Source organism: Trachurus trachurus, assembly GCF_905171665.1.
Source record: "Trachurus trachurus genome assembly, chromosome: 9".
NCBI classification, from domain to species: domain Eukaryota; kingdom Metazoa; phylum Chordata; class Actinopteri; order Carangiformes; family Carangidae; genus Trachurus; species Trachurus trachurus.
The window spans coordinates 34569806-34593914 of NC_139895.1; the positions used below are offsets into that span (position 1 = coordinate 34569806).

At 43.5% G+C, this 24109-nt stretch overlaps 1 protein-coding gene across 1 annotated transcript in view; it reads left to right on the top strand.

Annotated features, from left to right (window-relative positions):
* The window catches only part of citb (citron rho-interacting serine/threonine kinase b), a gene marked incomplete at both ends in the record, with an annotated part of 38553 nt that overhangs the window by 12217 nt on the left and 2227 nt on the right, over positions 1–24109 (top strand). Inside the window, 28 exons of the mRNA XM_083978643.1 lie at positions 746–871; positions 1824–1919; positions 2136–2252; positions 2472–2581; positions 2791–2965; positions 4682–4879; positions 4975–5028; positions 8245–8442; positions 10598–10791; positions 11496–11631; positions 11728–11832; positions 13335–13475; positions 13722–13841; positions 14342–14585; positions 14759–14920; positions 15125–15148; positions 16255–16425; positions 16820–17000; positions 17635–17723; positions 17860–17964; positions 18211–18380; positions 18727–18771; positions 21060–21140; positions 21383–21518; positions 21753–21892; positions 22041–22133; positions 22558–22666; positions 23368–23496. Coding sequence (XP_083834769.1) covers positions 746–871; positions 1824–1919; positions 2136–2252; positions 2472–2581; positions 2791–2965; positions 4682–4879; positions 4975–5028; positions 8245–8442; positions 10598–10791; positions 11496–11631; positions 11728–11832; positions 13335–13475; positions 13722–13841; positions 14342–14585; positions 14759–14920; positions 15125–15148; positions 16255–16425; positions 16820–17000; positions 17635–17723; positions 17860–17964; positions 18211–18380; positions 18727–18771; positions 21060–21140; positions 21383–21518; positions 21753–21892; positions 22041–22133; positions 22558–22666; positions 23368–23496 — 3649 coding nt within the window. The remainder of the gene's footprint in view (positions 1–745; positions 872–1823; positions 1920–2135; positions 2253–2471; positions 2582–2790; positions 2966–4681; positions 4880–4974; positions 5029–8244; positions 8443–10597; positions 10792–11495; positions 11632–11727; positions 11833–13334; positions 13476–13721; positions 13842–14341; positions 14586–14758; positions 14921–15124; positions 15149–16254; positions 16426–16819; positions 17001–17634; positions 17724–17859; positions 17965–18210; positions 18381–18726; positions 18772–21059; positions 21141–21382; positions 21519–21752; positions 21893–22040; positions 22134–22557; positions 22667–23367; positions 23497–24109) is intronic.

Here is a 24109-nt window from a genome sequence, read left to right on the forward strand (position 1 = left end):
TTGTTTAAAATATAGCTTAAATGAATCTGGCCTTTGTATCTGCTCAGCATAAAGAGCCCATATTTTCTTTTGTAAACATGATGTTTTTGCACCTTCTGAGGAACACTTGTGCTGCCATGATACCATGTCACATAGACTGAATGTTTGTCATGGTTGATCATAATGAAAAGCAATTCATTTTTGTTTATGTCATTTTTGTAATTTTACCGGTTTTACTGCTAAATCAAAGGCTCTTAACCTGACAACATTGGTGGTAAGGAGTTAAACATGTTAACAATGCAGATACCAACAGAGAAAGTATTTGTCTCAGGACCCAGTCACACAGTCTATAGCCACGACACAATATCTTTATAGAAGTATCTGTGTTTATCTGTTTTCATATAATTTGATGAGTATACCCATACACATACACTATATAGTTTGTGTATTCATTTTTGAATGGGGTTATGATTTATTTGAAAACAACAGCAGCAAATTGGGTAATTTACATTTGGTCATTTTTACAGGAGACTCAGAGCAAAGACCCCTCACACCAGCACACAAAAACGTAAACAAGCTGTTTGGAACCAAAATGAGGATCTTGGAATAATGAGATAAACATTTCAGAAGTGCATCACTAAAAAGCCCAATGAATACGACTGCTACAGTTTATGATCAGCTCCTCCTTTAAGTGGAAATAGCAGAACACATGCTATTGTACTGAGGATATTCTGACCTGTTTGTTACTGTCGTCTTCTATGCGCAGGATGGAAGGAAGACTCTCGAGAACCAGGTGAAAAGGTTGGAGATCGTCGAGCGGCGGGAGACGAAACTGAAGGATGAGATCCAGAGCAAGGCCCAGCAGATTCAGCAGATGGCAGATAAGATTCTGGTGACCTGCCTCTTCATCTCTTGTTCAGAGCTAAACCAAAAAAATAAAAAATCAGAGGAGGCCACTAGTATTAGTCACCAAACATCTGAATGTATCAAATGCAGAGAAAGTGCTATTTCATATAATATAATCATCTCCCATCTTATTTCTAACAGCCATACAGTAATTAGTTACACCAACATTGCGTCATGTAAAAGTAATTCTTAGGACAGTTTGCCTTGATTATTATAGGACTGATAAAAGAGATGATGATGATGACAGTGGAGAGAGACAGGAATGTCAGGCGGGGGACGGGGTGGGGGGTGACATGCAGTAATGAGCTGTGGGTCGAATTTGAACCCATGGCCGTTCCAGGTAGGACAAAGCCTACGTGCTACACACTGTACTGGGTCTCATTTTAAAACACCTACAGAGCCACGTTACACCCACACAAGTGCTTTCAATTAGTGTAACTTATTAGTGTCGATGTTTCTCTCTCACTGTCCTATTTGGTTTTTCCTGTGATGTTGGGACAAATCACAATTATATTATTCTTATTAGTATAACATTTTTGGTCAACAAGTAAATCTACAGTACATCCTGATCAGTGGACCACCTGTGGCTATTAGTGACAAACAGCAAAGGGGTGTGTTTGGAAGAAGGTAATAGCTCATTGTACAGTTTTGTCAACATTGTCATGTTTAGTACAAAATACTATCAAATACCCCAAAATAGCCCCAGAGTTGAGCTCATTAAAACATGGTTAGGCACATTGCCATCACTGACTGAGATTAGATCAGAGTGATTTATGTTAGACAGCTAACTAAATGTGAATGGTTTGTGTTAAAATGCTTTCTGCATTACACACTAGCAAAACTTAGTTGAGAGGTATATTTTGCTTACTTTTAGCCTTTGTGCATGGGGCTGCAGATTTTTAATATGCAGTGATTAACATATTTATTGTTTCATGCAGGCGCTGGAGGAGAATCTGCGAGAGACTCAAGCCACAGCCCAGCGGCTGGAGACTCATCTGAAGCAGAAGGAGAAGCTCTACGAAGACAAGATCAAGGTAAGATTTTAGAGCGCACACACACACGCTGAACCTTTACTGCAATGTGAAACAACAGGCAGGTATATCCTGATGACATTACAGGAAGTGCCCTGTGCTGTGCTTTGAGCAGTGGGTGCTCTCTGTGACTGGGGGGGATCTACAGTGTGCCCCCATTCTTTGTCCTGTTAAGTGATATCCTTCTTATAGTTATGTGGGCTTCCTGGCATTGAGCAGGTGTTGGAGGCCCAGATGAAGGCGGACATGGCTGATAAGGAGATGCTGGAGTCCAGTCAGAGCAAATATGAGGAGGAGGTGCAGGAAAAGTGCAGCATCATCAGTGAACAGAAGGCGGTAAGTACTGAGCAGCTTGGCAGCGACACTATTTTAGGCATATTTTAACATTTATCACACTGACATAGATTTCTTGTTTGGAATAATCTTGGGTGGGTTATTGTGGAGCACACAACAATGCGCACTAACCTTATACCAGTTAAAGCCGGGGATGTGAAGAACCAGCTGAATGTTTATGTATTAAAAACACAAATCATCGTGTCCATAATTTCTATTCAGACCATAAATGCTATGGACTCCAAGATGAACAACCTGGAGCAGAGAATTGGTGAGCTGTCTGAGGCCAACAAACTGGCAGCCAACAGCAGCATTTACACTCAGAAAAACATGTAAGTACCGAGACACAAAATTGTGTTAATCTAGTGTATAATAAAAGCATTAAAAAACTTTTCTTTTCATGGAATAAACCATTGAAAAGGGGAATTCCTAAGTACAATAGCCACTCCTGTCACAATGATGAAATATAAGATTCAGGCCAAAAGATTAAAGTACCTCTTCTATTAAACGTGTTGCATGCTTCTGTGTGTATTCTTGTTAGGAAAGCCCAGGAGGAGATGATCTCCGAGCTTCGCCAGCAGAAGTTCTACCTGGAATCTCAGGCCGGGAAGTTGGAGGCCCAGAACGCCAAACTGGAGGAGCATCTAGAGAAAATGAGTCAGCAGGAGCAAAGCAATAAGAGCAGAGTGCTGGAGCTGGAAACCAGGCTCAGGGAGGTGAGGAGATATTACAGCAGGGTTGTGAAGCGGATTTGTGTGTTTAGAGATTATTGCATATAGGTTTTACCATCAGAAAAGTGTGACACACAGTAGGGGAGGAAATATAATACAGACATGGAACAATATCTCCCCAATATGTATTCTGTCATTTTGGTGTTAGGATGAGGTTTTCAGAGTAAAATATTTATTTATTTAATCTGACTCCATTAAAAAAACACTTTACCATTAAATACTGGTGGGAGTTAATAGTTAACCAGTAATTAGAAATATTGTCATTCTAAGTATTCAATTCTGCTATTAAGACAGTGTTTTTCATCCTTGAGATCGGGACCCCACGTGGGGTCGCCTGGAATTCAAATGGGGTCACCTGAAATGTTACTGATAAAAATATTTTTAATTTAATTTAACTAATTATTCTTTTTAAAATGATGATTAAAAACACCACACACAATCTTAAACAACAGTGTTTTATACTTTCACTTTCTCGAATATAAATCGAGTTTAAATAAAATGCAGCATATAAAAATATCTGAGCTGGCGCATCTTGATTGACGGCGACCCTGCAATCGTGGACTGCATGTGAAAAGAGATCTGACATCAGTCTTATGGTGCGTTCCATTTGTACTCGGATGTCGGATTTTCCAAGTTCCTTGGAATCTTCAACTGTAACGCCCCCCCGAGGTCGGATTCCCTACTTGGAAAGTCGGAGGATCCTCACAAGTAATTCCCAGCTCCGTCTTCCGTCTTTCGAGGTAAATGGAACGCAGCATTAGTTCAGGGATGGCAGATATAGGTTAAAAACTACTCAGAGGGCTCACACAGTGAAACGGCTCCTCTTATCCAACATAATACACAAGACTCGTTCCCAACAAGCAAGCGACCAGTTGGTTAAGAGTCAAGGGATTTATAGTCATTCTGTGGCTTCTAACTGTATTTTCTCACCAGGGCTTGTCAGCTTGTTTATCGGTGGGTGCTCTCGTCAACATCTCGGCTCCGAGTGAGCATGCGCTGCGTGATCATGACAATGCGCCACCTTGTGGTGGGGCATGATAAACGCTTTTAAATGACATAAATGGATTTAGTAACCCATTTTCCCTTTTCCCAATTTTTTTCTGACCTTCTTGTCAGTGCCATGCCAACTTGTCTCATCCATGCAACAACAAATCATTGTACCACTGTTATGGAGCAGCTACAACCTGTGAATGCAGCACTTCTTAATGTTAAATAGTCACAGTCGTGGACTAGACTGCTTTCATCTGTAATCATCTGCCTCCAAACAGAGGAAACACACCAATTATTTTCCTGAATGTAAGCTGAGGAACTAATTATAGTGCATCATGACCCACGTGGAGGCAGGTGCTGCATATAAAGCTGTTGTTGATAGAGGCTGTAGGCACTAGGTGGGATGAAACAGTTATAGGGAAGACATCTCAGCACTAGTTTTTGCTTCTCTGCTACTTTATGCAGATATCTGATTGTTATTTTACAGAGCTGGGCAGTAAAAGTCTTACTTGCAATTTTACTGCAGTTGCAAAAGAAAAGACAAGCAGGAAGAATCATGGCGGAGTCAGACAAGGTGAAATGTCAGGTGTAATGCCCTTCATCCCCGTGGGGAGTTGTGTCATGTCAGCATGTCTGTGACTGCTGCATGTGGATGAATCACCCCCTCCTTCCCCCTGATCCTGGAGGTCCCCTCTCTGTCTTCCCTCATAGATCGGTCTGGAGCACGAGGAGCAGAAGCTGGAGATTAAACGTCAGGTGACAGAGCTGACCCTGTCGCTGCAGGAGCGCGAATCCCAGATCAGCAACCTGCAGGCGGCCCGCCACGCTCTGGAGAGCCAACTGCAGCAGGCCAAGACCGAGCTGGAGGACACCACAGCAGAGGCCGAGGAGGAGATCACTGTGCTCAGAGTGAGAGAAGTAGACGACTGAAGATGAGCTCTGCTTTTGTCTTATATTATTCAGCCTGTGAAACCTGTCCCTCTCTCCCTTGTCAAACCGTCCAGGCACACAGAGATGAGATTCAACGCAAGTTTGATGTGTTGAGGGACAGCTGTGCGGTAAGCTGCTCACTCACTCACTTTTGATGTGTTTTATATGTTTTTGCTCTTTCCAGGATTGGATAGCACATGTGACATTGAACACCATCTGAATCATCACGCATCATCACACACACGTAACTAACAACCGGAAGTCACCATAACGTTTCATTCCATCTGTGTTGCTGGTCTAAATTGGGCCTCATTTGAATATATACTGTATCTCTCTGACTTCCATTAATCACAATGTGACGCACTGTGCCTTTAAACACTACTCATTTCACTGCAGTCAGTGGTTGTTCCTTTATGTAGAAATATAAAAACGAACTGTTTAAATGTTCATCATCTTATTGAAAAGTCTAAGGACTCCACATTCATGAATTCATGACTCTCAGAAAAGATCTTGTAAATGGCCGAACTGAGATTTGTTGTTTCAATCAGGAGCAGTTTCCATGATGCTGTTCTACATATTAACAACTGAGTGAGCATTACCACAACTGCCCCTGCTGGAGCAGTAACTGGAGGATAATGGCTGTTATCCAGTCACAATGGCTGTTTGGATTTTCTGATTTGTTCACCCTGCAGTCAATATTACCTGTGGTGTAGTTAGCTCACATGGTCTGTCTTTATTACTGTTATTGAACACTCAGCCTAGATGAATCATTTTTCTACTTTCTTCCACAGACAGCGAGAGTCTTACAGAATGTTACAACAGCACTCTGGTTATAATCAGCACAACAGCACAGTGGAAACCATGCATGGCATCCATGGTTTTCTCAGTCTCTTGACTCCTTTTAGTTTTACCATTATGTCATAATTTTTTCTTGAACATGATGGGATGGTGCTACTGTGCAGCCCTAATGTCCCACTAACCTCAAGAAAAATACTTTGTCACAGAATTTCAGCGTCTTAAAATGTATATATATCTTGAATAAACCCTAAGACGAAGACCATCATGGTCTGCCTTTATCCCAATGCCCTACTTTCAAGATCCTCCCACTCACAAACTGTCCATATATTCATCTGGCTAATGTTCAGGCAAACACAGCCAAATTCTGCAACAAGCAGAGCCTGAAATGTCACTCTATTTTTTGCCCTGCTAATACTTGTGATGTCAGTCTCTGTCTGTCCGATGAACATTTTTTAAAACCTGAGCAAGATATCTTGAAAACTGCAAACTAAATTGCCATTAAGTTTTATCACAGCCCTGGGGGTGATTAATAATGATTTGTGCCACCCCTTGACATTTCATCTGCATCAGTTTATAGTGCCTCATCGAATCCATCTCTTTAATCAGACCATTTTTTCCATTTATATAGAGAGACACGTCAAAATCTGAAGTGCCAGTTTCCTTGAGATACACTGAACACACTCCTGAGGGATTAACTCTTTCCGTTTTAGACACACCACGACCTTTTCTCATGAGATAACTTCAGACCTAAATCAGCATTTCACTCAAGACATCCCATAATAAGAGAAACATTAAATATAGATTTTAATCTTTAGCTGCACTATTGGTAAGATTTTAGAGTTACTACACTGTTAACATATTCTTCTTTGTGTGCAGCTTTTTGTAGTTTTTTTTTTTCTATCTTTATTATCTCTAATGTTAGACTGCCATGTACACTATTCAGGTGGGATAAAAAAAAAAACATAAAACAGACAAAGGTTTCTGATTCTACCACTTGAGAATGGTGCCCCCAGGTTTTTATTCTCTCTACTCACTCAAATGTCACTTTGGATAAAAGTGACTGAAGAAAATATGATATGTTATACAGAGGTCTTAGCTTCACAGAGCTTCACATAGCAGCATTAGAGTTGAATAATGTACATTGTCTTGTTGCTCTGTAGCTTTGTATTATTGTACTGTATTAGCACTGGTAGTATTAGACCATTGTGGATGATATTTAAATCAGAGAGTGCTGCTGTTTTTCCAGCTCTACGAAGTGTATTTTCTCAGCTGAATCACCAGGAAATGTACTCCATCTACACACAGCATAATTCAGTTTTATCCATATCAGTCATCCATACAATATTTATGATATATTTAGGTGGATCCACCCTCCACAGCATCTCTGCTGCTCAGTCTGTTTCACTGAAAGAACAGATGTTCCTCTGTTTTTCCTGCCATCAGTGTACAGTAAATGTTACGTTGATTTTTGTCCAGGAAATTCTGGGACTTACTCACCGCCTCTTTAGCTGTGCTTCTCTGATTTGGTGCGCACAAACAGCCCTCACAAGTAGTATTGAGCAATTTGTATTCAACAGGGGATGCTAAGCTCTGGAAGTGATTTGTTTTAGGTCTGCAACTTACTCCATAGATTGGGATGACAGATGAGTAGAGTAAATATAGAGGCTTGCCAGATCACCACTGCACCCATTCCTCTGTTGACTTCGTAGCCCCACCTTAAGTATTTAGCTGCTGTTGTCAGTCCTGTGCCTCCGGGGAGCGGAAGCACTGAGTCAGTACAGAAGAGACAGCTAATTTATGTACTTAAAAGCTTTGCCTCTTTCCCCCCGCCACCTTGAAGTTCTGCGTGGTACACATGCTCCCTCGAGAGCTGAGAATAAGGGGTTCTTAACAGGCAGCCTCATCAGCCTCTAACCCTCATTTCCCTGCAGCGTGCACAGTAGTCATGGCTGATTAAGGGAACAGACTGATGCTGATGAAATGATTAGCTTGTTCCCTGCTCTGAATCCTGCCTGGTTAAACAAGTAGCCCAGATATCACAGTTAAATGATAACTGCATTTTATCAAAAACCTACAGTACATATCTGCACCACGAAGCCATGAAACAACAGAGTTTAGACTGCGAGGGGGATCGACTCGAGATTTTGTGTGGATGATTAATGACACAGTGTTGTGCATGTGCAAGATGTAAACGAAGCATTCTTATGTGTATGAATTGAAAAATGAAGGTGCATTTATTGTGTGAACTCCAGCGCAGTTTAAACCGTCATCAAAGTCGACTCATCTAAACCAATCAGCTTTTTTATTTGTGGAGTAATTCATCAATAATTCAGGCAGCTTTTTGTAACTTGAATGCACTGTAAACACCATAGTGCGCCTTTTCATAAATATGAATGTATAATTAAACAAACACAACTGAATCCTTTTATTAGTTACAAAGACAAAAATGAAATGAACTGTAACTTATCTGAGTACTTCAGGTGCAGACTGGGTGCTGCGTATATTTGCCTCTCTTTAGACCTGCGTGCCCTTGTTACTCTCTGTAGGTGATCACTGACCTGGAGGAGCAGCTGACCACGCTGACCCAGGAGAACGCCGAGCTGAACCGCCAGAACTTCTACTTGTCCAAGCAGCTGGATGAGGCCTCTGATGAGCGGGAGGACCGGCTGCACCTCAGCCAGGATGTGGACAGGCTGCGTCGGGAGGTGGCCGACCGCGAGATGCACCTTAACAACCAGAAACAGGTACATGGCTGCTGGTGGTGATGAAATCACATTGTGTTAGCATATACATACAGTATATATATAATGGCTGTTACATGAGCCAGAAGTAGGAAAGCAAATATTTGTCAACATTTGTTGAATTTTATTCATAATATGACACACAAAACTAGTGCAGTCAACACATCTGTCATACTGACACATGTATGTTGCTCTGTGTGAAAACAGAAACTCATTTATTAGCTAGAGAACTCCACAGGGAACATTTAAATGGATTGTAAACATTTTGATCTGATTCTGCAAACAGCGCTGCTATTAGAACTGCTATTATTTTCATTCCCATTATTATGCATTGGATTTATTTATACGTGAGAGTAATTTCAGAAGAGTCAGCAGGGAAATCCTGTAATCTACCATCAATCCTCTAAAACACTTGGATAGGCTTTATGTGAGCAGCTGACTTTTGAATATAGTTTTTTATATTCAAAGTAGACATAAGGATTATCGCTGATCCAACGTGTCACCTCTTTAGTTGAGTGGTTTTCAAAATTTTGCACAAAATTACCACCCAGCAGCAGCTCTCATTAGTTGAACATTCAAAAAAGAATCTGTTTTTTCTGCTTGCTCTTGTTCGGGTTCCTTTCCTCTGCCCGCTTCCCACTCAGCCAGACACCAGATTCTCACTTACTCACATTATATGATGTCTCCACAATGGCTGTGACAGGTGACCCAGACATCTCTCCTGGCTCTGGCAGTGTTAAGCGTAAATCAGGCAGCAGAAACCCTGGGAATATTTCAGTATTGTTATGCGCTGTATTCTGGATGCAGCGGGAGAGAGTGCAAGCGAGGAGGCTGTGTGATGTGTGTGCTGCCCCTGTGGGAGGATATGTGTGTGGGTGTCCAGTAGCGCGCTCGGTCTTGATGGTTGTGTAACCAGCGATGGAAGTCATAGACGAAGGATGGGGTGGTGTGTGGGAGGGATGTGTCATCCCCATCACTCCCAGGTCGTGTCAGCTGTGGAAGCGTTGGACTTCAGAGGGCTGTGGTGTTGCTGCAGTACCAGCTCAGGCTATATTTGTCTCCCAGTGCTTTGTCTAAAGCAGCATGTTGTTAGACATGAGACACAGCGCTTTGTGTAGGCCCCGTGAACAACACAGGATACCGTTCTGTGTCCAAACATGTCGTGTAAATGACACCATGGGACCTTAGAGCAGCCTCTTACACCGGCAGTTTTGGGGGTTACTATTCAAAAACTGAAGACACACAGTCATTTACATTACATTAGTTACCAAACTTGATGCAACTTGTCTAAACTACCATCAAATCTTCCTCACAGGCCTCCGTGTCTGGGATTGTAATTTATATATGGCATGCTGCTTTTTTTGAAGCACTATGGCTGATTGAACTCCACTTCTGACATCTTAATGAAGTTGCTGTAGAAATAGCTTTTTAACCCTGCTGTCCTCACTGTAGTGGCAGTTTTTACCAGCAGGTTCTAATGGGAGAAAGAGCAAGGAGTGGACATTTTGGACAGGAACGCATCCACATTTAGCTCTACTAAAAATTCCCCTCGCTAGCCCCGCCTCTTCCTCGCATTGCTACAGCAGGTGAGCACGTGGCGCGCAAACCACACTCTCCAGCACACCCTCACAGCGCTGCAGCCAAAGCTTGAAAACTAAAAGGTGACAGTGGCGGAATTATTTTACATGTGCATAACCCTCCTTCCTCCATGGAGGTGAATGCACCGGAGGCAAAGCAGGTGCCCATCCATGATGACGGCCACGCTGTTATGCACAGCAGCAGTCAATGAGGCGTCTATGTCTATGTTTCCAAAAAGTTTGTCTGTTTTTTTTTCACTTGGCAATTTTTTTTACCCCCATGTCCCTTTAGGGGCTCCATACATCTCCCTCTCCCCACGGCCTGTGATGAAGGCAAAACATAAAAAAGAGATGACAAACCCCCAGACTCTAGGATGTTTCCTCCTGAGCCTCCGAGGCTCTTCTCTAACCCAAGTGGATACAAATCACTGCCACCAGATCCTTGTTTATAATCAGTAAAAATCTGACACAGCGTGGGGACAAACATTGTTTTTCTCACCTCAAAATGTCTTTTGAAAACAGGTGTTGAAGCTTGTTATAGATGCACTACTGGCTCTCATCTAAATGTTGTTTCGCACCAGAACCTTGAGACGCTGAAGACCACGTGCACCATGCTGGAGGAGCAGGTCATGGAGCTGGAGACCATGAACGACGAGCTGATGGAGAAGGAGAGGCAGTGGGATGCCTGGAGGTCAACGCTGGAGGAGGAGAAGAACCAGGCCGAGAGGAGGACCAGGGAGATCCAGAGACTGCTGGATACTGAGAAACAGAACAGGTCATCACCTCTCACACACAAACACACACACATACACCGTCACCACAACCACATGCATGTGCTTCCCCTGTTATTATATCATTACATTTTGAGGAATGGCTCATGTGTCTGTTTTCTACTCTGAGAAAAACTGTTTTGTTTTGAATGTTTGTGCTGCGATCAGTGCTGGATCTGGATCCTTACGCCTACACACACTCAATGCAGCAGGTTTGGGCAAAGTCTCTAGGGGTTTTTCTAAGGGTATTCTGGGAAATATATGAAATTATTTTCTGAGTTGGTGTAGGCAGGGTGATGGAAATTGGGTACACAAAAAGCATATTAAAACCCAGGATTTTTTTTAAAGCATCTACTTTCCTTTTATCAAGATCCCAAGACTTTGCCCTGCACTAACCCCTCGAAGTAACAGTGTCTGTAAATTCATTTAGTTTATTAACCCCCTCAGGTTTGGATTACTCTACTCTACATGTGCGAGGGTAGAAATACAGGAATACACACCCTGAGACATGAATCTGGATTTATTTTTTTGTATTCAAATAATTAACATGTATTTGATAAGGAACCAGTGAAAAGTGAAGGGTTCCCCTGTAGCTCACCTGGTGTCCTACTGTGGTGACCCACGTTATCTCATGTCACATCAAAATAAACAACCTCAACCTGTGTGCAAATGAGTTGTGTAACATCAACGGTTTGCTGGTTGTGTCCAGGCTTCGTGCTGAGCAGCGCAGCTCCGAGTCTCGCCAGGCGGTGGAGCAGGCAGTAAAGGAGCACAAAGCTGAGATCCTGGCCCTGCAGCAGGCCCTCAAAGACCAGAAACTCAAAGCAGAGAGCCTTGCAGACACTGTAAGTGTTTCCATGCTGTCAAATAAGTGTTATACTGTTTTTGTTCTTGTTGTTAAACAGATGTTACAGCAAATTCTCCCTGCTCTCTGTTCTCAGTTGAATGATCTGGAGAAGAAGCATGCCATGCTGGAGATGAACGCCCGCAGTTTGCAGCAAAAGCTGGAGAGCGAGAGGGATCTGAAGCAGAGACTGCTGGAGGAGGTACCCTCTCTGTTTCACACATACACAGTTGTGTGCAGACGTCCATACACCCCTGGACGAGTGACAGCTTTTGTTGATTTTTAAAGTTAAATACAAACCCCCACACCAGACATCAGTCACTTAAGGGGACATGTGTCTCATTTCAGGGGCTCTTAATGTGATATTAGACCCCAGTGGGGCACTATTGGAGGTTTTAATCAATAAAAAACTCCATATCGCATACAAGCTGACTGTGTACTCCTCCATTCTGGCTCTTTCCTGCTTCCCTCTGAAGCGCTCAGATTCAGTGCTCCTCCCTCCCACCGCGCAGTTGTGAAGTTACAAAATGAGACTTTAGAAAAAACTCTCCAAACTCAAGCATTTGCAGAGCTCCTGAAACTGCCCCCGGGATTATTTCAACACACACCGACCTCATAATATGGCACTTCCATGTCCTCTGGAACAAGTATCCAACATTTTAAAAATATTTATAAGTCTGAAAAGCTGGAAAAGCATAATGGGTCCCCTTTAAAAACAAGCTTTTATTCAAATGTTAATGTATTATCATTTTTCAGTTAATGAACTTGAAAATCAAAAAGATGATTAGTGATTGTAGCACTTTCTTATCGGCAATAAAAACACGTCATACACTCATTAGGCTTTAATTGACTCATTAGGACTTGTAAGGCAGGTCACATTAGGATTTATCAGCTGATGATCATTCAAGAGCTAATAAATTCTCTGACTCTTCAAAGCGTGTGGTAACAATCAACGACCTTTGGCACCCTTAAGCAAATGACAGAGGATCTAAAGTGAAGCCAAAATTTCCACTCATCAAAATGTCATGGCACAGAGAGAGGAGGGAAGAACGGATTCCACTAAACAGCATCAGTGCAGTGCCTGACAGTGGAAAGAGACAGGTCTTCACAACAGACAATGATCCGAGGCAGAGCTCAGAATCCATTTGAAGAAACAGGAGCTGAAGCTTTGGGAGTGACCTGGACAGTCCCCTGACCTGAACATCACTGAGATCCTGTGGGCAGATTGAACATGTTGTGTGTTCAAGACATGAGCCTAAAAATATCTCAGACCCTGAAGTGATGTGCAGGAAGAGTCGAGAATAGAAAGGTTCTTAGCTGACGGAAAAAAATGTTTCCAAGCTGTCGCGTCTGCCAAACAGTGTAGTTAGTATTGACTTTCACTAACGTTGTATTTACCTCGTTAAGTCAAAACGCAATATTATATTACGTCTCCAAATGTTTTTATACAACTCTACACCCTATTGATCTTCTCCTCTTATTCACTATGTTAGCTGTTTAACTTCTGTGCTGCTTCGTGATTCATGCTGCTGCTGCCAACCAATTTCCCATATAGAAAAATCACCCTGTTTTTTTTTTAACAACTGTCAGACTTTGCTGCAAGGTTCAGCCGGTGCTATCGCCGGCACAAATCAATTGTGAGACGTGCAAGTGGCAAAGTCACAGGGTCCAGACGGTGATGTAACAGCTGTTTCCCTTCCACAGCAAGAGAAGCTGCAGCAGCAGATGGATGCCCAGAAGACCCACATCTTCCGTCTGACCCAGGGGCTGCAGGACGCTCTGGACCAGACTGACCTGCTCAAAACGGAGAGGAGCGACCTGGAGTACCAGCTGGAGAATATCCAGGTGCTGCTACACACACGTATACATATAGCTACAGCTGTGTATGCACACAGACGCACTGGGAGCAAATCTTTCTCTCATTTGCTTTACTAGTGAAAGCTACATACTCACTTACATACTTATCCCCCCCACACACACACAATTTGTTTTACCCCTCAGCATACACCCCCCCACTTCCTCTCTGTCACCCTCTCTGTGTGAAGTGAAGTACTTGAGGAGAAATTCATGGCAGTAGTGATGTTCACTTAGCTCCACCTGCAGGCTGTGTACTCCCATGAGAAGGTGAAAATGGAGGGGACCATCACCCAGCAGACCAAGCTCATAGACTTCCTCCAGGCCCAGGCCCACGGGGGCTCCAAGAAGAAAAAGGTCAGATGAGATCATAGAGCCGATCAAACTAAATACTGTACAGTAAGCAGTAAACAAAGCATTTATAATACAGCTAAGAAAGGTCAAATATGGGGGAAGAAATCCATTTCCCAAAATTAAAATCTATAGAGGACCTGTAAATATAAGGGGTGAACCCATCATAACTATGTAATTCATTATTTCTTTAGAATGCGTTCAATAAATAAATATATATAAGAAAAGCTTGTGAATAAAAATGACTAAAATGAATAAAATTCTAAGTTTGATAATTACTTTTTACTAATTAAATTCAGGGCACTAATGGATGACTCACATTATGCATCAAGTGTAATTACACCACACAGAAACAATGAGCGGTGGTTGATGTTTGTACAACTTCTTCCTCCTGTTAGAAAAAAAAAAAGTTACTGAATCTGAATGTACCAACTTCTCATTTTGGTCTCCTCTTGTATGTTTTCCTCAGTATCTCGTGTTTGTGTGTGTATGTGTGTGTGTCTCAGGGTCTGTTTGGGCGTCGTCGGGAGGATCTGTTGGCCGCCATGGCGGCTCAGGCCCAGGCCCAGGCTCAGGGGCAGGGGCAGGGGCAGGGTCAGGGCCAGGTGTCCCCTGTGCCGTCCATCCAGCCCGTCCCTCTGCAGTACAGCGACATGAAGGCGGCTCTGGACAAAGAGCGCGCTCGCTGCTCCGAGCTGGAGGACGCTCTGCAGAAGATGAGAGCAGAGCTGCGATCTCTGAGAGAGGAAGGTCAGATGGTTATACAGCTGGAGTGCAACCTGTAACGTTAGCAATAGTATTATTACTACTACTACTCATTGTTTGGACAATAGATGACACTTTACTCAGTACAGTGCATTGTACACATAAATAATAGTAATAAAAAAGATCAAAATTCAATTGATTAACTATTTTAACACCAGCGCTCCAATATAAAGATCATGGAAACTCTGCAAACCCGGCTGCGGCGCGGCAGCAGATGATCATGTCAGCCATGGTGAAGTCTCCTGAGCACCAGCAGGGCCCGACCAACCTGGCACCATCCAACTCGGGACGCAGGAAGGAGACGGCACCTACACCCGAGGGTGAGTGTGTGTGTGGGGGGTGATGTTAACTCAAGTGAAACTTTTCTCTCTAACAGAAACACAGGTTAAAGCTGCACGCTTTACGCACACTGGCCCTGACTATCTCACATACACACACACAAAGAAAAAACAGCTATCTGATCTGACTGGTGAAGGATCATTCACACAGCTCTCACTCTCCTTTTTCTTTCACACACCTTTCAGAGAGAAGGAGGGTCACTTTTGAAAGTAAGTTGCCCAAACTCGTAGTTTCTGCAGTTTGGTCTCTTATCTCTCTTTCTCTCCTTTTGCATCATCCACATCCTTGAAAGGCCAGATTTTAAAAGCTCTGCACTCCTATAAAATGTCACATCCCACCAGGCTGGTCAGATGAGGCTGAGACATCTTCAAGTAAAATTTGCTTCTTTTCTTTTCTTTTTTCCCAGTGCACAGCTTTAGAAATCTGAAGCATTTTATTTTGGTTGCTGAAGCTTAGCCAGTCTGATTTGCAGACCTCTCTGCTCTGCTCTTTCCCACCTTGAACATCATACACCGACAGACATGTCCCATATGATAAACTCTGTAAATCACAGAACATTGTTTGAACCCACACTCTGAAAACGACTAAAGGTATTATTCAGTCATTGTATTCATCTTCACTAAAGCTACAGGGTTAGAACAAAAGAGTCAGGACTGGATGATCCTCATCTCATCTGACGTCACTGCAACCTTGATGAGGAAATTTGGTGATTGTGACCGCAACAGAAACTAAAAAAAACAAAGACAAGTTGTAAAAACAGACACAACACAGTATAATTATAGAAAAGATGCAGCTAACCTCAACAACTCAGAAAACTATTAAGTGCACATAATAGCAAATATAAGCTGCAGAAACTCCATACTGTAAGGTGGCATTGTTTATATGGAGATTATTATGTACAAGTGAAGATATATTCTTTATATAAGACTTGTACATGGCAAGTACAGGAGACAAGTGTTGCACAGAATGTGTTGTGGTGTGTAGACCTGCAAACAGGGAATAATGTGCGCACAACAGAGAACTTGATATCGACTGGATGATGCCTTTAAACTGCAGCAGCGAGTGGGCCCAAGCAAAGGGATTGATTAAATCGATATTCTTTTTCAAGCATTTTGTCTTCAGAGTTGACTTGCTTATGCATTTTGCTAAACATCTCCCAGTTGTTTTGGAAACTTCTCTCTTTTGTTGAACTGATTTCATGGTTGGTATGGCATGGTGCTCTGAGGTTGTTTTTTTTTAAGTGCTTGGATGTGCCTGACACGGTTGGCCGCTCTGTGGCTGCCTGCCCTCACTGTGTTCCCCCGACTGTATTCAGAGTATAGCCGCCGTTTGAAGGACAGTCAGAGAGACAGAGAGAGGGAGAGGGAGAGAGTGGTGCACCACAACACCCCTCACCGCTTCACAGTGGGACTCAACATGAGAGCTGCCAAGTGCACTGTGTGCCTGGATACTGTGCACTTTGGTCGCCAAGCCGCTACCTGTCTCGGTGAGTTACACATGTGTCCCCCGGGGACAGCCCTGAACTCTGGTTCACTTTAAACAAACGTACTGATCTGTTTTCATTGCACAACACAATGTTTTATAGTGATTACTACTACTACTGTGATCTGGATGATGAATGGAAGTGTTATGTATTATGATGTGAGACCTTTGTGACGGTCACTGCTGTCGCCTCTCACTCCCATTGTTTTTAGAGACCAGTATTTTTCCAAACTTAGAAAACTAAAATTGTATCTTTCAGTGAAAAAATATAAATGTCCATCCTCTTTGCTGAGACACACCGGTTCCTTCTGTGCCACTGGATGACACAGAGGTGTGTGGAGAGGAGCTAAAACCTCGTCTGGCATTGCACTCTCTTTCACAGTGTTTTTTCTCCACAGAGTGTCATGCTTTGTGCCACCCGAAATGCTCCCCCTGCCTTCCAGCCACATGTGGCATGTCCAGCGACTGCTCCCTGCATCTGTCTGAGGGCCTGTGTCGGGACAAAGGCAGCTCTCCAGGCCAGCAGCTCAAAGAGGCTGGTGGACACATGCACCTGGAGGGCTGGATGAAACAGCCCAGGTGAGCTATGGATTGTTTCAGCCACAGTGTTCTTCACCAGTAAGGCACGGGCTGTAGATCTTAGGTGGAGTTTTATAGATTAACCTGAAACATCTGGACCCTGTGTGTCATTAACACAAAGCCAAGAATAATGTATCCAAGATAAAAAGGTTATTGTTCCTCAGCCCTTTTGTTCACAACCTCTGCCCTCTAACTCTTTAACATTTACAACCAGAGAGTCGGAAACGGGACAAGAGATACTGAATCAAGATTACAGAGACACAAAAATGGTAGAAAGGTTAGTTCTTACTGTCTGAGCTCCAGAGACCAGAGGGCAGACAATGAGACAAAGACACAACAAGAGTCTCACACGAGAGCAGCAAGTGTAGGCATCGGAAACAAAGCAGCAAAGAAAACAAACAAACAGGAAACAGGAAGAACAGGAAGAAAGAGAAAACAGAGCAGGGCATGAATGACAGTGTGTCTGTGTCATCTCCTCCCACTGATCAGGCAGTCTGATGTTACTAAACATGGCCCGACAGGCTCCCGTTCTGCCTGGAAAACTCCTTGAACCAAATCAAACAAAGACATTTGCAGAGTTTCCTGCAAAAAACTGTTCTTCATACTGATGCAGCTGCTCTGTGTGTGTTTGCAGGAATGGCAAGCGAGGCCAAGGCTGGGAGAGGAAGTACATGGTCCTGGATGGGACCAAAGTGTCCATCTACGAGATCGAGCCCAGAGAAGGTTTCCTTTCATTTTCTTTTTTTTTTACCTGTCTAGTTATTTAACAGAACAACAGAGTTGACAGTCCCACTGGGGTTGTCAGCTCAGTCACTACCACAGGTTCAGTTACTCTGTGTGTTCTGTGTGTGTTACTCAGACTCAGTGAAGCCTCTGGAGGAGTTTGACCTGTGTCTGTCAGACGGAGAGGTAGTGGTTCACGGAGCTGTAGGGGCATCAGAGCTGCCAAACACCGCCAAGTCAGGTAGACACACGAGTCTCTGAATAGTCTCCAGTGTAGAAAACTTTCTTTAGCCCACTCCCTCCCCCTCCCCTTGATCTGTAACTTTACTTCCTAGTTGCATCCTGTTTGCCTGATACACTGATTAAGACTCTACACTCATGGTTTACCACTGTCTTGTTTGTCTAAAGAGCCTGGTTTTAGTATAAATGACTGACAGAACTAACAGACCTCTGAGGTGAAACCTGACCTCTGTTCCCTGTGTGTCAGACGTTCCCTATGTCCTGAAGCTGGAGTCCCGTTGTCACACCCCCTGCTGGCCTGGACAGTCTATGTTCTTCATGGCTCCCAGTTTCCCAGACAAACAGCGCTGGGTGGCTGTCATGGAGTCTGTGGTGGCCGGGGGGCGAGCCTCACGGGAGAAGGCCGAGGCCGACGCAGTGAGTATCTCTGGAGCATGTCTGCCGACTCAATTGAACCGTTAACAACCACAGTCACAGGGAGCTGCTGTGTCTGCGGCTGTGGCTGTAAACTCTCTGCTGAGCTGGGGTGGGGTGGGGTAGGGTGGGGGGTTAATTTAGGCTTCAGGTGTAGAGTTTAATGGCCGCTAGTTTCACTTATATGTGTCGTTAATTGTCCCCTTCTTCTCTTTCTCTCCTCTCTCTCTTTCTTTCTCACTCCTGTTTGTTGCTTTGTCATCATGCCACATCATACATCTGGTATATGGGCATGTTTCGTTGATTTGCTCTGTTCTGCCCATTCCATTGGGTTTCATTGCACACATAGGCTGCTGTGTCCAAAAGACAAATGGTTCTGTCTCCTCTGGTTCAGGTAAAGAGTTACCAAAGATATAGACACAATACTGCTGACACACAAACACATACACACACAAACACACACATAACTTTAAAAGGATAGTTCAACATTTTGGCAAATGCACCCATTGCCATAATCCCTATAGTCTTAGCAGTAGGTTCGTTACCTTTAATTGTCGGTGCAAGCTGTTTTTAGAACGGCGGAGCAGAGCCGTGAGCTGCTCAGAGCTACACTACGGAGGCTAATGAAGACTCATCAAATACACAATCCAACAACTCCAAAACACTCTGGTGGACAAGTTGTGACCTGCACATTCACCACGCTATGAGATAATAACGGAACGTTACGAAGCAGAGTTGTTTTCGAGGCAAATTCATGCAAAACCACTGATGCGTGTTCCCGTTGGGGGCAGTTTTTCAGCAAACAGTCTGCATTTGCCTTGAAAACAACTCAACTGGTGAATGTGCAGGTCACAACATGTCCACCAGAGCGTTTTGGAGTTGTTGGATTGTGTATGTGATGAGTTTGATGAGGGAAACCAAGAAATCCCATTAGCCTCCACAGTGTAGCTCTGAGCAGCTCGCCGCTCTGCTCCACCATTCTAAAAATAGCTTGCAACGACAAATAAAGGTAACGAACCTACTCCTAAAACTATAGAGATTATGGCAATAGGCCAATTTGCCAAAATGTTGAACTATCCCTTTAAGAGGCACGCAGTAGTGCATGTGTCTGTCATTGTGCTGGTTGGTCACCCCGCGGCCCCGCTCTCACCTCACCTGCTGTGACCACTCCTCACTCTCACTCTCCTCATGTCCTGTACAAACTCTGTGTCCATGTAGCCGTTTGAATCTTATTTTCTCCGGTGTCCTGTTTTAAAATCCACTCTGCACAAACTCTCACCAAGATGTCTGATCATCTTTGGGTTGATCCTCCGCACTTGTCCAGGGATCAGACAGCAGGGTGTCGACCTGCTGCTGTACACGTCTGTGCCCCCCCCCCCCCCCCTCCCCTCCTCTCCTGCCCCTCTGCTCACTCTTTACAGACTGGGACTCAAGTCACGTGACTCACCTGTGAATACCATATCACAAACTGAGCGACATGAACTGTGCTACAATTTACAGTTTGGAGGATCCATAGTTGACCACAGAACGAATCTGAATAACCTCAAATACTCAAACATCCATTTTAATTTACAGAGCACATTAAAAACAACTAGGTTGACCAAAGTGCTTTACAACAGAGGTCAAATAAATGAATACAACATTATTTATATATAAAAGCAATAAAATAAATGAACAATAAGAACATAAAAGCAAAAGTGTTTGAGTCTTAAACGGTGTTAAAAGCCGAGGAATAAAAGTGTGTTTTAAGACGGCTAAGCTGGAGGCTTGTCTCACATTAACTGACTGTGACAATGACTTTGACTTTACATTGACAAAACAGTTTCTGCTTATACATCTGTTCTACGTATACGCTTCATCTGATAAAAAGTCATGATAGTAAATGTTGTGTTATGTTTGATAGAAGTTAAAATAGGAAATGTCTGAGGTTCAGAGTTGCTGCTCAGTTTGATCATTTACTCCAGTGTTTGAATTTGGATTTTAGATTTAAATGTCAACCAAACCTTTGGCAGAGATATAAGACTGTAGAAATACAGTATGTTTTATCAGGAAACAAACCTCAGGGTGAGAGTCAGGGCTCAGGGCTCTTTCTTTTTAGAAAAGACCCTTTCACTTATCTTGCCTCCAGGATGTTAGAAACACCACCTCAATTAATGCTAATTAGTATAAAAGTCGGATGCTTTTGTAACAGTTTTTGAGAGCCCTGCTGAGTCAGTCTGAGTAGTTTCTCTGTGGTGGGAATGTTTTCTTTGAGAGTAAAGTCACTAATGAGGAACCTGCTGCTAATACTGGTAATAATGAGTCTACAAGAGCTGATGTCAACAGAGTGTCAGTGAACGTCTCATCACCGCTGTGCACATCCTGACCAACAGCCCAGATGGAAACAGGATCATTAGGAGAATTATCATTTTTCACTCATATTATTTTATGTATTTTTTTTTTAGGTTTCATGTTTATGTTACAAATCAACTACATAAATATACAAAACATCTGGACAGGCTAAAGTATTAAAGTTCATTTAAAACTGGACACTGACTTGTGACTTGGTCCCACCTCTGATGCTGTTAACCCGCACACAGCCACGCCCCCCTCCCTCCTGTCCTGCTCCCCTGCTGCCCCCCACCCCTGAGGTCACAGTGAGGTGGTGACCAGCTGACCCCTCCCCTCCCTCTGCTCTTACAGAAGCTGCTAGGAAACTCTCTACTGAAGCTGGAGGGGGACGACAGGCTGGACATCAACTGCACCCTTCCTCTCACAGACCAGGTGAGGTTCGGCTGTGCAACATGACATCATCCATCAGCCTCTTTCATTTCCATCATTTAGAGAAGACGCTGTCTCCACGGCGTCAGCGCTGTTCAAAGTAGAGTGGTCTTAATTAAGGAGGGGACGTGGACACAGAGCAGATGCTCGGGGCTCGGTGCCAAGGTTAACACATCTCACTCCTGTTTGAAGTTGCAGCATGTTCACCAGAATAATGATGCTGTGTGTTTGCTGCTGTGCTGCAGATCGTCCTGGTGGGCTCAGAGGAGGGGCTGTACGCCCTGAACGTCATCAAGAACTCCCTGACTCACATCCCCGGTCTGGGATCAGTCTTTCAGATCCACATCATCAAAGAGCAGGAGAAACTGCTGATGATCGTCGGTGAGATGTTCACCTTTGATTAGAAAAAACTATACAGAGCAGCAGGGTTGGAGTCTCAGCCTTCAGACAGGACGCGCTGCTCTCAAATCAAACGGCTCTTATCTGCCGACAGAACAAGCTGCCTGATCAGCATAATTGAAGCCACACAATTAATCATCAATCACTCAAATCTTTGAAAGTGTCCTTGCGGCGAAACATCAGCAGCTGTGTAACATCTGTGTGTGCGTGCTGCAGGGGACGAGAGGGCGCTGTGTCTGGTGGAGATAAAGAGAGTGAAGCAGTCTCTGGCCCAGTCCCACCTGCCCAGCCAGTCGGAACTGGCTCCCTACATCTTTGAGACGGTGAAGGGCTGCCATCTGTTTGCTGCTGGGAGGGTAGGTCCTCCTCCCCCCGTCCCCGTCCCCTCCCCTCTCCTCTCTGAGTCTTCACATAAAGCTGCCCCTTGACTTTAAAGCGCTCTGTCAATTGCTGGTGGAAAAATGGCCAACCAGGTTTATAAAGAGACGTGTGTCCTCTTCACAGATAGACAACGGTCCCTGCATCTGTGCTGCCATGCCCAACAAGATAACCATTCTACGCTACAACGACAGTCTCAACAAATACTGTATTCGTAAGGTGGGTTTGCATTTATTATCTATATTATACACATGTATACACACCATAATATACAGTGGAGGTTTAAATACTGAAAAGAGCGGTGTTACTTTATTAAAAAAAGATGAATTACCAATAAAAATGACATAAAATCACAGAAATGCAGAAGAAGTATGTCTGTGTCGCACCACAGTGAAGTAGAAGATATATTAAATATTGTTTATGTCAATAAAAGCAGAGTTTGATCAACTGCACCAACTGAAATGTGCATCCTTCCTGGTTGAGAAGCAGCAGTAACAGGTTATTGAACTGTTATTCCAAAGACAAAGGAGCTGTGAGAAGCGTAGGCCTTGTGCCTTCATGAACACCTAATGTACCAAATGACTCATATGTGGATAGAGCTAAGTGCTGTCTGTCACTCACCTCCAAATCATTATTCTCTCAGGAAATTGAGACTCTGGAGCCGTGCAGCTGCATCCATCTGACCAGCTACAGCATCATCATCGGCACCAACAAGTTCTACGAGATTGAAATGAAGCAGTTTGTGCTCGAGGGTGAGGACACGAGTGTTTGTTTTAAATAAAATACATGACACATAAGTTTAACACAGTTTTTCCTTCAACTATATTCAAAGGGAAACACTGGACAGCACCATATTTATTTGAGAGCAACAGTTAAGTGGCTCCAGAAAGTATTCAGACCCCTTCAACCGTCACACACTTTGTCTTCTATATTTAATTGAAATATATCTGACGCCACTGTACAGGTGCATCTGACTACAGTAGAATAAGATGGAGGTCATTCTGGAGGATATTCTAATTCTTTGATTCACTGAATTTTAGGTTTAATTAAATGTAAGGCATAATCATTGTGTCAATCTGTGTGTAATGAATCTGAGTTTCACTATTTGAATTTATCTACTGAAATAAATGATGTTTTTTAGATGCACCTGTATTGAATTGGTAGTAATACAAGTAGTAGTAGTAGTAGTAGTATAGACTATTTGCATATTAAGATGATAAAATCTATTGTTCCCAGCAGCCAGGACTCCCTCTGACACTTAGTTGCAGACAGTTATTGTATGAGAAATGGAGAGTGTTTTTACCTTAACTGGCCCCAGGTTGATCCAGCAGTGAGCAGCCAGTCTCAGGCTGCAGTATCGTCTGTTTGACTCATGGAGCAGGGTTGTGTGTTTAGTGCACACAGTGAGTCAGACACAGTGTGTAACTCAGGTCCTGCTCTCGCTCCACCACAGAGTTCCTGGATAAGAACGACGTGTCTCTGGCCTCGGCCGTGTTCGCCGCCTCGTCCCACAGCTTCCCCATCGCCATCATGCAGGTGGCCAGCAGCCTGCAGAAGGAGGAGTACCTGCTGTGTTTCCACGGTGAGTGGGAACACACTCCACACACTCATCGTAGTGAAGTGGTGGTGCATGAGGTGAAACACAACAACCACCTGTTTGAACACAAACATACAGAATATCTGGGCGTCGTTTAGCTCGGTGGGTAAAGCAGGCGCAGAAGCAGGGGCCCCAGTTCGATCCCACCGGTGGCCCTATGCTGCATGTTATCCCCTCTCTCTCTGTCTCCCTACAGCTGTCCTGTCAATTAAAGGCCTAAAAGCCCAAGAAAATCTACATTAAAAAAAACACAGAATAACATGAAAAACATCTTCATGTTTTGGATTTTTCTTACACACAATTCGAGCCATGACATTTGACTTTGTGAAGTCTGTTTGTTTGTTTATTAGATCCCCATTAGCTGCAGCTATTCTTCCTGGGGTCAAAACATCACAACAAACATTTCTGTTTCAGAATTGAACACAGAACATTCAACACAAATCATCATCATTCATACAGTGGCACAACAGCAACACAAAACATAAAAAAGCTCACATCTCATTTACAAACTGTTCTTAAAGTACAAAGAAACAGAAATCAGGCGTTGTTTGTGACATATGCAACCGTCTCTGATGGTCAGAGACACTCCTTCCTGTAA